This window comes from Phyllostomus discolor, chromosome 6 (assembly GCF_004126475.2).
Source record: "Phyllostomus discolor isolate MPI-MPIP mPhyDis1 chromosome 6, mPhyDis1.pri.v3, whole genome shotgun sequence".
Lineage (NCBI taxonomy): Eukaryota > Metazoa > Chordata > Mammalia > Chiroptera > Phyllostomidae > Phyllostomus > Phyllostomus discolor.
In genome coordinates, this window is record NC_040908.2 from 156,899,172 (window position 1) to 156,911,647 (window position 12,476).

Below are 12,476 nucleotides of genomic sequence, written 5' to 3' on the forward strand. Positions count from 1 at the left end.
TATAAATGCCAGTTTTTCCAAATATTGCTTTTCTTTCAATTATCTAAAAAATCTTTAAAAAAAAGCACCTTACAATGACAGTAATGCATTTCCATTCTATAAAATACAGGCACAAAAAAGAAGAAAATCACATATAAACCATCAGTCAGAGATAATCACTGGTAACTTTTGATGTACGATGATTTATAATGTAAAGATATATGTAGGCACACATACACACACATATCCACACCTATGTATGTTTTCTTGGACAAACATACCTGAGGTTGTATAATCTGCTTTTTCCCCCCACATACCATTTTACTATAAGCATTCCCCTCTGTCAGTACGAATACTCTGTATTTCTACAGGATAATTTTCATACCCTCCTGGCATCCCATTGTCTAGATCAGGGCCCACAGATAATAATGGCCCACGGGCCACACCCGGCCAACTACCTGTTTCTGTAAATAGTTTTATTGAAACACAACCATGTTTATTTATTTATGTTCTGTCTATGGCTTCTTTTGTGCTAGAAATTTATAATTGCATTAAAGAATATGAATATATATGGCCCACAAAGCCTAAAATATTTATTCTGTGGCCTTATGGAAAAGATCTGTTGGCCCTGGGCCAGATCAGTGGTTTTCAAAGTGTGATCCCGAGATCTCTGGGAATCTCCTAGATTCAGTCAAAGAGTTTGGGGGTATTATTATCACAACACTAAGGTGTTGTTTGCTATGTTCACTCTCACTCTTTCATCATGAGTGTCCAGTGGAGTTTTCCAGATGCCACATGACACGGGATGACACCATCACCCCAACAGCTTGTACAGTCTTATGTTTTAAAAATTTCCTCTTTTTTATATATTTTACTTTACTTTTGAAGATTTTGTTTATTTACTCATAGAGGGGAAGGGAAGGAGAAAGAAAGAGAGAAAAACATCAGTATGGGTTGCCTCTCACGCACCCCCTACTGGGGGGCCTGGCCCACAACTCAGGTGTGTGCCCTGACTGGGAATTGAACCAGCAACCCTTTGATTCACAGGTCTGTGCTCAATCCACTGAGCTACATCAGCCAGGGCAAAAATTTTCCTCATTTTTAATTTTTAATAAGATAAATATAAATGTGCCTTCCATGACCCAAATTTCTCTGAGAGCCTTACTAATGTTTAAGAAGCTAAGCCTAAGATCCAGATTTTTAAAAACCACTGGCCTGGATGTATCACAAATTATTTAACTACTCTCCTACTGCTGGGCAGATCGATTACTGACAGTTTTTCATAAACGATGTTGGGATACAGTGGTATCGTTAGTTCTGGAAGGCTAATTGATATTGACAAAAGCATTTTATGAAAACAATTTGATCGTTCATCATTGTTTCTAAAATTCAAAGTCAGACATGTTGGAAAGTTTGGAAAACGTACTGGATTCCTTGATCTTGGGTTGCGAGAGGACTGAAATTTTTCACGCAGGGACGAAGGACGCAGAAAGGAGACTCAGTCCTGGAGCCACACGTGGAAGCCCAATCAGTTGGGCTTCTCAGATTCTCAGGGTGTTTAGGTTTCTCCAGTTCTGTTGGTTGGGTTACGGATGGATAGTCACTTGGAAGATCTGCTCCCAGAAGAAGGGAACTGCTAAAATGCATCCCTCAGATGAAATGCAGTAGCTGCTTTTTTTTTAAGTCTGAATTTTAGATTAGACTTGCTGAGATGGAGTCTTAGCAACATATGATGGTCTGTCCAAAAAGTATCAAGCCACACGCTGTGAAAAATAGACATTTACTGAAGAAGATACAAGATACAAGAAATATCGTATGTAGGACAATAATGTCTCAGTCCCCTTCAAAGCAGGCACATTGGGACATCATACAGTTTCCCCAGTCACCATCCGCTGCCCTGTCGTATTTTCTTGAATCTCATTGATGGTCTGAAATCTCTTCCCTTTCAAAGGTGATTTTAGTTTTAGGAAAAGCCAGAAGTGGCAGGGCACTAAGTACGGGCTGTAGGGTGGCTGAGTCACCTGGGTGATTTGATGTTTCACCAAAAAACTCTGCAGGAGACATGATGCATGAGTGGGTACATTGTTGTGATGAAGCTGCCAATCACCGGTTGCCCAATAACTGAGGCCTTCTGAATCATCCAAATAGTTTCTGCAGAGGAATGTTCAAACTTAATGCAAAATGTGATGCAGATTCGTTGCTCTATTCACTCAGTGATTGGGAATGTGGTGGCCACACAGTACACATGCTCACTCACTCAATGATGTCTACCGCTCCCACTGACTAGTACCGTGAAGTCGTCGCTGTTCAGGCATGCACATTCCAGTCTGCTCTCCTTGGCTGCCAGGGTACATCAGTATTGTGCCAGCTTCTCATTATAGTAACAATGGCTGGCCTTTTCCCAGACAGACCTCGTATATTTCTTCTCTCTTTTTAGAATGTTGATACTGGTAATGAGAGATTGTGGGACTTGATATTGTGGGACTGGCCAATGCCCAGAACTTAATGTAATAATACAATATATCAGGGGTGTACAAAATGCTGGGTTTTCATCCTATATTTAAAGACTTTTTAACACAACTTCATGAGGTGGGTGCTGTTATCATTTCTATTTTCCAGAGTAGAAAGTGGGGGCTCTGCCAGCCTAAGTAACTAGCCCAGAGTGACAGGGCAGTCAACTGGCCTCTGTCTGGCTTTGGAGACTGAGTTTGAACCACAGCGTGGACTGACACTTTGATATGGTGCAGATGCAAAGTCATTAAGGACTATTTGTGAGAAGAAGGCATCTCTTGTACTATTGCCTATAACTGGGTCTCACTGAACGAAAATGAACGAGTTGGAAGAATGCAGTAGACTCCTAGGGGATTACCATTCTACTGTTGAAAACTTTTATTTTTGTTATTGGGGAAAATAAGTGTAACAACATTGAAGGCAATTTTGAAATAGGGAAACATACCATAAGACCCCCGCAACTCCAATTCTTTTTCAGAATTGAAAGCAGGCACTTGAACAGTTACCTGTACACCAGTGTTTGCGGTAGCATGACTCCCAGTGGTCAAAAGGTGGAAGCAACCAAGGGTCCGTCAGTAGGTGACTGGATAGATAAAATGTGGCATATCCGTATGATAGAGTAGTACTCATCCATGAAACAGAATGAAACTTGGACCCATGCTACAACGTGGTTGGGCCTTAAAAACATTAACATTATGATGCAGACGGGCACATAAATTGCGTGATTCCACTTATATGAGGCATCTGGAATAGTCAAGTTCACAGAGACAAAGAGTGGAGCAGAGGGTGCCAGCAGCTGGGGGAGGGAGGATTGGGGAGTAGTTGTTTAAGGGGGACAGGGTTCCTTTTGGGGATGGTGAGCTGTTTTGGGTGTAGATACTTTGTGGTGATGGCTACACAACACTCTGAATGTATTTAATGCCACTGAGTTGTGTTTAGTTATTTTCAGGCCCCAATCTTTGCATTCGCACTGAGCTGGTTTAGTGTGTAGAGGTGAGCTCACAGTATGGACGGGCCCCAGGGTGCTCAGGTGGGTGCCTCCACTTCTGACCCCTATCTCTGACAGTGGAGGGTGTGTGCATTCCCCCGCCTCCCCCCCGCCCCGCCCTGGCCTCAAAGGTTCCTACTTAGTGAATATTGACGCTTCATGTCAGTTTTTCTCTTTGGTAAGCATGGCCACGTTTCAGGAAGACGTTTTCTTTTGAGGGAATGATTGAAGACAAAGAGTTTGTTGAGACTAACATACACCTGAAAAGCACACATATCCCAAGTGCATAGTTTGATGAATTTTCACAAACTTGAACCTGTCTGGTCACTAGCCCTCAGGTCAGGAAACTGAACATGATTTTTACTCTAGAAGACCCCCACGGGGGGCATTTTTATGACAAAAGCAAAGGCCCAAAGAACTGAGTGGGGAACCGGTAAGTCCCTCTGCGTTAGGCGGGAGCCACAATTCTTGAAAGAACAGAGTGTGCGTGCTTCTCACCTGCATTTTGGAGTTTGCCCTTCGTGAGCTCATTTGAGACTTTGATGGCGAAAGAGCAAGTCCTCTTGGCAGACACTTTGAAGTCAAGCTGGAGGTCACGATGCTCATTAACAAACAGACTTCCGTCTCCCTTCCTCTCCTCCGACTAGGTGCCAGTGGAGTGCGTGACATCCGCGTGGTCCACGTCGCCACGGCAGAGATACGGTTGGAGTGGCAGAGTACAGACAACGCCTCCGACTACATCTACTACTTATACCTGAGCTCTGTGCACGGGGCTAACCAGACCCACAACAGTTCTCACAGAGCCTTCGCTTTCAGGGGCCTGACCCCGGGCACCTTGTACAACATCACAATTGTTCCGGAAGTGAAAGGCGTCCCGGGGCACCCCGGCTCCATTCTGCAGTACACGCGTGAGTGTCTTAGGAGGCCCTCTTGAGGGCGTGTTCTCCTTGACTTTGACTTGGTGGGTGGGAAGGAGGCATTGGCTCAGGGGCCCTTGTTTCTGGGCTCCAGGTCAAATGCGAAACGACCTGCACGGAAAATACTGGCCTCAGCAGAGGTTCTGCTCTTCTCACCGGGCACTGGTGCTGAGCCTTGTGGACGTGGGGTTGTCTTTGGAAGCAGGAAGTGATCCCATAAGCACGGGAAACATACACTGTCTCCTTCATCCCTTGGACACCCAGACAGGAGCAGAGGCTCCTTGTCCCGTTGGTGTGGGGGGAGAGTCTGCTCAGAGGATGAGCTCTGTACGCTGCGGTGAGGGAGGGCCGTTGCTGTCAGTCAGCCCCAGTGAATGTGTGGTCGAGATGCTAGCTTATACTGTCTTTCCAGTGTATGTTTTCTCTTTCGTTACTCAGGTTTCAGAAACAGATAAGCAATTATATCTTGGGAACTGCAGATACATTTGAAGTGTTCCAAGAAGCATGAAAAAAACTTTATTCTTTTGAGAATTTAATCTGTATAATTATTTTCTGAGTGTCTTTTTGAGACGCCTTGCATCGGTTGAGTCAGCAAATATTAGATTTATTCATTCTTTCCCGAAAGGAGCCAGGCTATTTGTAGATGAAGCCTATAAAAGAGTCCTGGCGTTCGGGCTAATCTGTGCTTTTTATAAAAAATTTTTATTTTGTTTTCACGAAGGGCCCAGCAACGTGTCTGATGTTGAGGTCAGCACCAACACCACCACAGCAGCCTTCCACTGGCGGAACTCTGACGACGCCTCTCCCACGTACACCTACCGCCTTGTTATTGAGCGGGAAGGGGACTCCGGCAACGCCACAGAAGTAGTCACGGGTGTGGGCATCACCGGTGCTACAGTCCCCGATTTAATGCCCGGCTCAGGGTATACCGTACAGATCTTCGCCCGGGTGGGGGAAGTCACTGAGTCACTGGGACCTGGCTGGCAGTCATTCTGTACAGGTGAGTAGCCCCAGATGCTTCTGGGACTTCTTCCGGTGGGGGCCTTGCAGGGAGGTCCGCTCCAGACTTTGGTTTGTCAGCTTTTGTGTGGTTTGTCACAATAGACACGGAGCTCTCGGAGACATCCTGTTAGCTTATTAGGGCTGCCTTGCTGCCTTGATCTTGTATTCATCCCGCAAATATTTATTGAGCACTTACTGTATGCCAAGCACTTTAAAATGACTCAGATAAGCCCCAGCCTTCCTGGAACTTTTATTCTGGAGGGGAAGACATAATGAACAAGAAAATTAGTGGTTTGGTGATTACTGTCATGAAGAGGGGGGAAAAACCAAGGAAGAGGGATAGTAGATGTTTGCCCAGGGAAGGCGTCAGGGAAAAGGTGACCTTTGAACAAAGATCTGAAGGAAGTAGAAAGCCAGCTGTGTGACTTCAGAGCACAGAGCGTTACAGGCAGAGGAGCAGCCGGTGCAAAGGCCCTGAGGCTAGCTGGTGCCTGCTGTGCCAAAGGAGGAGCGGGAGGCCAGGGTGGCAGGAGTGGGTCCATAGGAGCAAGAGGGCGAGGGGTGGGCAGAGAGGCCCCAGAGCAGGGGTGTCAAACTCATTGTCATTGGGGGCCACATTAGCCTCACCATTGCCTTCAAAGGGCTGACATAACTTTAGGACTGTATAAATGTAACTGCTCCTTAACTGTCAAGGAGTTGAAAATCACATTCGGCCCTTTGAAAGCAACCGCGAGGCTGATGTGGCCCCCGGTGAAAATGAGTTTGACAATCCTGCCCCAGAGGGAATGGCTGGGGCACGGATGACGTCTAGATTGTAATGTATATAGTTTGGCTTTTCCATGAGGCAGATGCAAAGGGTGTTGTTAAAATGGATGCTCAGCTTTTCACCTTTCTTGGTCCTCATCTCTCACTTTAAAAGGTGTGGCCACGAGAAGGGGAGCCCTGTGGTTGGCGGAGGGAGCTTCTGGAGAGTAGCCCAGAGACTGTTTTGCAGACGATTATGAGGACTTCACAGCTCTTATCGTGGCCCAGGGACCACCTTATTCTCCACTCTCTTTGCACCCGCACCTTCCATTCCTTAGACCAAGCCATTCGGGTGTGTTCAGGCTGATTTGGAAGGCGGGAGACTCAATGGATCAGCCTCCCTGAGAGTGTAGGAGCTGGCACCTCATTGACCTCTGACCTTTCATGTAGAGTAGTGAAAGAATCCCTGCCAAGAAACCGGAAGAGCCCTGTTCTCTTCCGGTTTGACTGACAGCCTTTGTTTCACATAATCCTCAGAGTCCTGAAGCCGAGGCTCAGAGCAGTTACGTGCAGGATCCAAGGTCACATGGCTTAGTCATGCCCGATTCAAGGCCATCCTCTGCCTCTTCTGCCTCACTACACGCTGGCCCCCTCAGCAGGGATGGGCCAGGATTCTATTGCTCCCCAAGGTTTCCCGTTGGCAAAGGCAGAAGCCCCAGAGTCTCACGTGGAGCTGTGCTTGCTTTGCAGATCCGGCCCCGGTAGCCTCCTTCCAGTGTGAGGTGGTCCCCAAAACGCCGACCTTGGTTCTGAGGTGGGCCTGCCCTCCCGGCACCAGCACGGGCTTTCAGGTGGAGGTCAGCAGAGGAGACTGGAGGAACGAGACATACCTGGAGGGCTGCCCCCCGGAGGAGGCTGGAGCTGAGTACTGGACGGAAGTCACACATTTGAATTTCTCTACCTCGTATGACATCAACATCACCGCCTTGTCCTGTAACAAGACGGCACCCCCTACCCAAAACTCCTGCATCACGAGCATCACAGGTGGGCTTTGGGGCGGCAGGGTGGCCTGGTGGCATTGTGGTTACCCTGGAGCAGCTGGCCTAGGGGGAAGTGTGAGGGCCTTGGTCAGAAGTCTCTGCCGAGACAGTGGGCACGTAGGCACGGGGACACCACCTCCAGTGTCCCCCACTGGAGCTGAAGGATTGCTAAGCAAGGTTAGGGCTGTGCTGTCCAATAGAAACTAATGTGACCCTCATGTAATACATTATATTAAGATTTAATAATACAGCTCAAAGTCTTCTAGGAGCCATGTTAAGAAAACGTAAAAAAGAACAATTGAAGTGAATTTTGATCACATTTTATTTAACTCAGTCTATTAAAAATGTTCTCATGTCAACATGTAGTCTGTATAAAGTAAGTCATTAATGAGATATTTGTGTTCTTTTTTGGCACTAAGTCTTAGACGTCCAGCCTATACCTTACACATGTAGCATCCCTGAACTTGGACTAGTCACGTTCCAAGTGCCCCACAGCTGCATGAGGCTGTGGCTGCCATATGGCACAGGGCGAGTTCAGGGAATTGCATTGTGGGTGTTCTGGAGCCCCTTTTTCCAGGTCTCCCTAAATCTTGAACATAGCAATGGAAACACACTGTGTGTGGGAGACAAGTTTAGGTAGAGCAAGTGTGTGGAGAAGGGTCATCTTTAATTCAGCATGTCCTTCCGTTGTGTTGATTCTGAGAGGAGCTTCACCAGCTTTGCTTGGGAAGGTGAGGCACCCCCAGGGGGCGTTCTGTGGGGGGTTTCTGGTTTCTGGTGGGGGGTTGGTCAGATTTCTCTAGAGAGCATTTTAAATCTACTCCAGCAAAGTGAGAGCATGAGTGTGCACAAGGACGCGGCGCAGGAATGCGGCTGGGTCTCAGGAGAATGTGCGTTCTCTCTGCACCATCTCTGCCTCCTTCCACTCCCGTGTTCTCAGCGGGCTGACCCCTCCCAGGGCCCAGTCTGTGCGGCGGGCAGATGTCTGCGTATGGTTCCCGGGTCCCCACCTCAGAGCTCCTTTCACACAGTCACTCATCTCCTTCTCCTGCCCCAGTTCTCAGGATGGGGAACCTGGCCCCTGGGTCGGGAGGGGCCGGGGGCAGAAGAAAGGCAGGTCTCCTTCAACCCACAAGGCTGGGTGTGGGAGGCCGCCCCGGGGATGCGGCTGGGCCACTGAGGAGGTCCTTGTGAACAAGGCGGGCTCCCCACCAGTCCCTTCCCTGCCCCTTGCTTCTGGATTTGCTTTGTATGAGCCCAGCACACAGCCTCCAGAGCACGGGCGGGCACTGCAGATTCCCTCCTTAATAATTTTGTTCCTTTTTCGGTTTCAGAGGTTGGATGATCATGTTTGGTTTGTTCTGTTTCAGACCCGCCTCCTCCAGATGGATCTCCTAATATCACATCTGTCAGTCACAATTCGGTGAAGGTCAAGTTCAGTGGGTTTGAAGCCAGCCACGGACCCATCAAGGCCTACGCTCTCATTCTCACCACTGGGGAAGGTAAGTGGGGGGTTGTTACAGGTTAAACAGCCAGGGACTGACACCCTGGCTGGGCCCCATTTCTGTGCTCACTAAAGCACATTAGAGGTACAAATACATGCCTGTTTCTACACCGTAGCCCACGCTTGGCAAGCAGATGGGGGTGCGAGGGGTCTACTATTTGCCTGATGGTCTAGGTCAGGGGTTGGCCAACTTTCTGGAAAGGGGCCAGATGGCACATTTGAAACTTTGCAGGCCTGACAGTTTCTGGTCGCAGCTCTTTGCCTCTGCTGGGGCGGTGTGATGCAGTCCTGGACGATGCAGGGAGAGGGAGTGCGGGTGTTCCAACAACATGTTGTTTACCGGCATGGGTGGCTGGCTGGATTTGGTCCGTGGGCCCTAACTCACTGACCTCAAACCTAGGTTTTCTGTCTCTTTTACAACATGGGGGCTTATCTTGTAGGTGGCAGAATGTGTATTAAGCAACTCTCTCTCTCACACACACACATGCAAATGCACACGCACAAATCGTCGGCAAAGCGTGACTTTCTCTTGAAAGCAGACGGAATGATTTGCATTTGTAGTGGGAACTTGCACATAGCATCCTCCTGGCTGAGGGAGGAGGCGGACGAAAGGCCCCTTTTCCTTAAAGGGCCCCAGCACGTTCTCTGGGAGTAAGAAAGGAACCATTCGAGGGTGTCTTTGCTAGCTGCGTGGGTGCTTTGTACAGGGCCTGGATTGGAAATGCCAAGTTGTGTTGTTTTTGGTGGTTCTTTAAATGCGAATACTGCAGTACGGCTCCTTCTGAGTCGTTCAGCCTGTGACTGTCCTCATCTCCTCGAGGAAGGTGGGGCTCAAACACACCGCCGGGGTGGGGGTCCTGAAAGACAAGGAATTTGCTGGTTTCGCAAACCTGCCGCAGCATTTCAGGAAGTGACCTTGAGATCTCTCTCTCTGTCTTTTCGTTTGGGTCTGTTTCAAGTACCTAGTCATTTTGCTCTGAAGGTTTTCAGCAAATCCCACACTCAGACCTTTGCTGCATGAGGAAGGCAGTATTGCGTAGTGGTCAGACTGAACAGTACCAGCCTGGGATGGGCGAGATCGCGTCAGATCATCCGGGTTAGAAATGCAGCTCCACCACGTGGGCAGTGTGGCCTTGGGCCCTTTTTGCTTTGTGTGCCTTCATTTTCCCCGTCTGTCAGATGGGGAGAGTGAACCTAGGTGAAGAGGTTGTTGTGGGGGTTCAATGAATTAATGTAAGTAAAGCGCTCAGAACTTAATTCTAGTGGAGCCTGGCATGGGAAGCGTCCTGGAGGGATGGCGGCTCTCATCGCTGCCACCCGTTGTCAGTGTCACGATCCAGACGTGGGAGACGTACCTCTCTCTGCAGTCACTGTCTTATGATGATTTCCCTTCTCTATGCCTTCCTTAGCTAACCCGTCCACAGAGGTTTTGAACCGTACGTACGAAGATTTCAAAAAGGGGGCCTCGCCTACGTACGTGACATACTTCATAACAACAGGAGAAAACGCAAGTTCTGAGGGCTTGTCTGAAGCCTTGAAGTATGAAATCAACGTGGGGAACGAGTCGAACACGCACGGCTATTACAACGGGAAGCTGGAGCCCCTGGGCTCCTATCGGTAAGGCCTCCCGGGTCTCCCTCTTCGGGAGCTGAGCCTCCTGGGTGCACAGCTCGCAGGCCTGGGTGTGGGACGCGTCTCAGCCTCCTCCTTTCCCCTTCGTCGTCCCGCAGGGCTTGCGTGGCCGGCTTCACCAACATTACCTTTGGCACTGACGGTCTCCTCATAGATGGGAACAGGAGCTACGTGTCCTTCAGTCGTTACTCAGAGGCCGTGTTCTTGCCCCAGGACCCAGGTAGGGGAAGAACCCCAGTGCTGTGAGCGATGCGGTGGGTGTTCGCAGCCAGTGTCCACAGAAGGCTGAGTGTCTCGGCCTCCCTTGGGCTCCAGGGGCGTTGGCATGCTTGGCTTCTTCTCTCAGAAGTTGAGATGTCCCCTGGCCATGAGGTCCCCGAAGGCCCCCGCCCTCCTTCTCTGAGTGCCTGCTGCACTTCAGTCTGCAGACCGAGTCCTTTTTCCCGGCACAGTGATTAGGGTGCCCAAGCGCCAGACCCTCAGTGCAACTCGGTGCATAGAATCCTTGAAGGGGCCACAGAAATGTCGTGTCCAACCCATTTTAGAAATGCGGGTGTTGACCCCCAGAGAGCGACAGTGACTTGCTGAGGGTTTCCCTGAGGCTTAGAGGCAGGCCTGACGTGCTGGTGTCGGACTCCTTGTCAAGCAGTCCTGTCCTTTGTCACACAGAATGAGGTGGTTTTAGGAGCTTCAGGGACCCAAGCAGGTTACATCCCCCACCCCTCAGGCCAGAGTCATGCCGACCAACGGTCTCATCAGTTTGCCTGGTCTTCACACTGGGTTGTTGCTCGCTGCAGGACAGAATTCCTGCCCCAGAAGCAAAGTGCAGGGAGTCTCCACACCCTTCCCCAGTACAGAAATGGGTTTCGTGTCACCTGAGCACGGAGCTGTAGACACCTCTGCTCACACATGCTGAGTAGCCTCAGAAGGTGCGAGGTGCTTCCCTTAACGGGGCCGAGCCCTTGGACATCCCCCACTCCCACCCCCACTCCAACTCGAGGGGTCCTGCCTGGTTTTCTGTTTTATATAATGGGCCCTACATGCAATTTCATCTGAAGTAAGAAATCCGTGGGTGAGAACCTGAAAATCACTGATCTAGCCCCGTTCCCTGAATTTACCGTTGGGGGGACTGAGACAGGGAGAGGAGCAGTGACTGTTTCAGGACCCCCAGTTAGTGGGGACTGAGGACAAGTCACCCAGATGTTTAGACTAGTTTTAGATCCTAAGGTATTTAACTCTGTGTATGTCACACACACGTTGTCTGTGGTCCGAGGACTCTCCTGGGGGTTGGCGGACACCTTTCGAATTCGGCTCCCGTTTGGACTTTTCCCAGGTGTCATCTGTGGAGCAGTGTTTGGATGTATCTTTGGTGCCCTGGCTATTGTGGCTGTTGGAGGCTTCATCTTCTGGAGAAAGAAAAGGTGACTCTTACTTATATTAATAATAATAATACCCTTCTTTTTTAAAGGGAGCTTTTTATCGTGAAAAAGTTCAGACTTTTACACAGTTGGGAGGAATAGCGTCACGAGCCCCCATGTCCCCATTATGCATGGTGTTGGCTGCAGGAATCGTCTCATTTCACCCCCACCCCCAGCTGGAGGGTTTCTGAGCAGACCCCAGCCCTGATGTCAGGCCATGGGCAGGCCCTGCAGTGCGGTCACTACTTGCAAACAGTGCGTTCTGGTGCACAAGTCAGTTTCCTGAGGCTGGGTGAAAAAGGCGGAGGGGTTAAGCAAAAACACACAAATAAACACACAAACTCATAGACGCAGGCAACAGTATGGTGATTACCAGAGGGAAAGGGGGGTCGGGGGGAAGTGGACGGTGTAGGGGAGGTAGTGAGGTGTAGGGGGATGAATGGTGATGGAAGGAGATTGGACTTGCGTTGGCGAAAATACAATATACAGATGATGGATTATAGAACTGTCCACCTGAGACCTATATAATTTCATTACCTAATATCACCTCAATAAATTCAATAAAAAGAAACTAAACCAAACCAAAAGAAACCCCTTTTCTGGTGTTAAGAGAGTTCGGTTCAGAGTTAGCCGACTTTGAACCCACACCCTGTCTTTGACTAGTCGTTAGGGAGGTTAGCGTTAGTGTCCTCATCTGTGATGGGGATAAAACTCCTGACCCTGCAGAGCATTAAAAAAAAA

General features: G+C 49.2%; 1 protein-coding gene across 3 annotated transcripts in view; it reads left to right on the forward strand.

Moving 5' to 3' along the window:
• The window catches only part of PTPRJ (protein tyrosine phosphatase receptor type J), a 41,110-nt gene that overhangs the window by 11,687 nt on the left and 16,947 nt on the right, over positions 1-12,476 (forward strand). For all 3 annotated transcript variants that reach the window (XM_028516275.2, XM_036029411.1, XM_036029410.1), the window contains 7 exons: positions 4,126-4,386; positions 5,117-5,395; positions 6,892-7,185; positions 8,552-8,683; positions 10,095-10,302; positions 10,416-10,537; positions 11,651-11,738. In XM_028516275.2, coding sequence (XP_028372076.1) covers positions 4,126-4,386; positions 5,117-5,395; positions 6,892-7,185; positions 8,552-8,683; positions 10,095-10,302; positions 10,416-10,537; positions 11,651-11,738 — 1,384 coding nt within the window. The remainder of the gene's footprint in view (positions 1-4,125; positions 4,387-5,116; positions 5,396-6,891; positions 7,186-8,551; positions 8,684-10,094; positions 10,303-10,415; positions 10,538-11,650; positions 11,739-12,476) is intronic.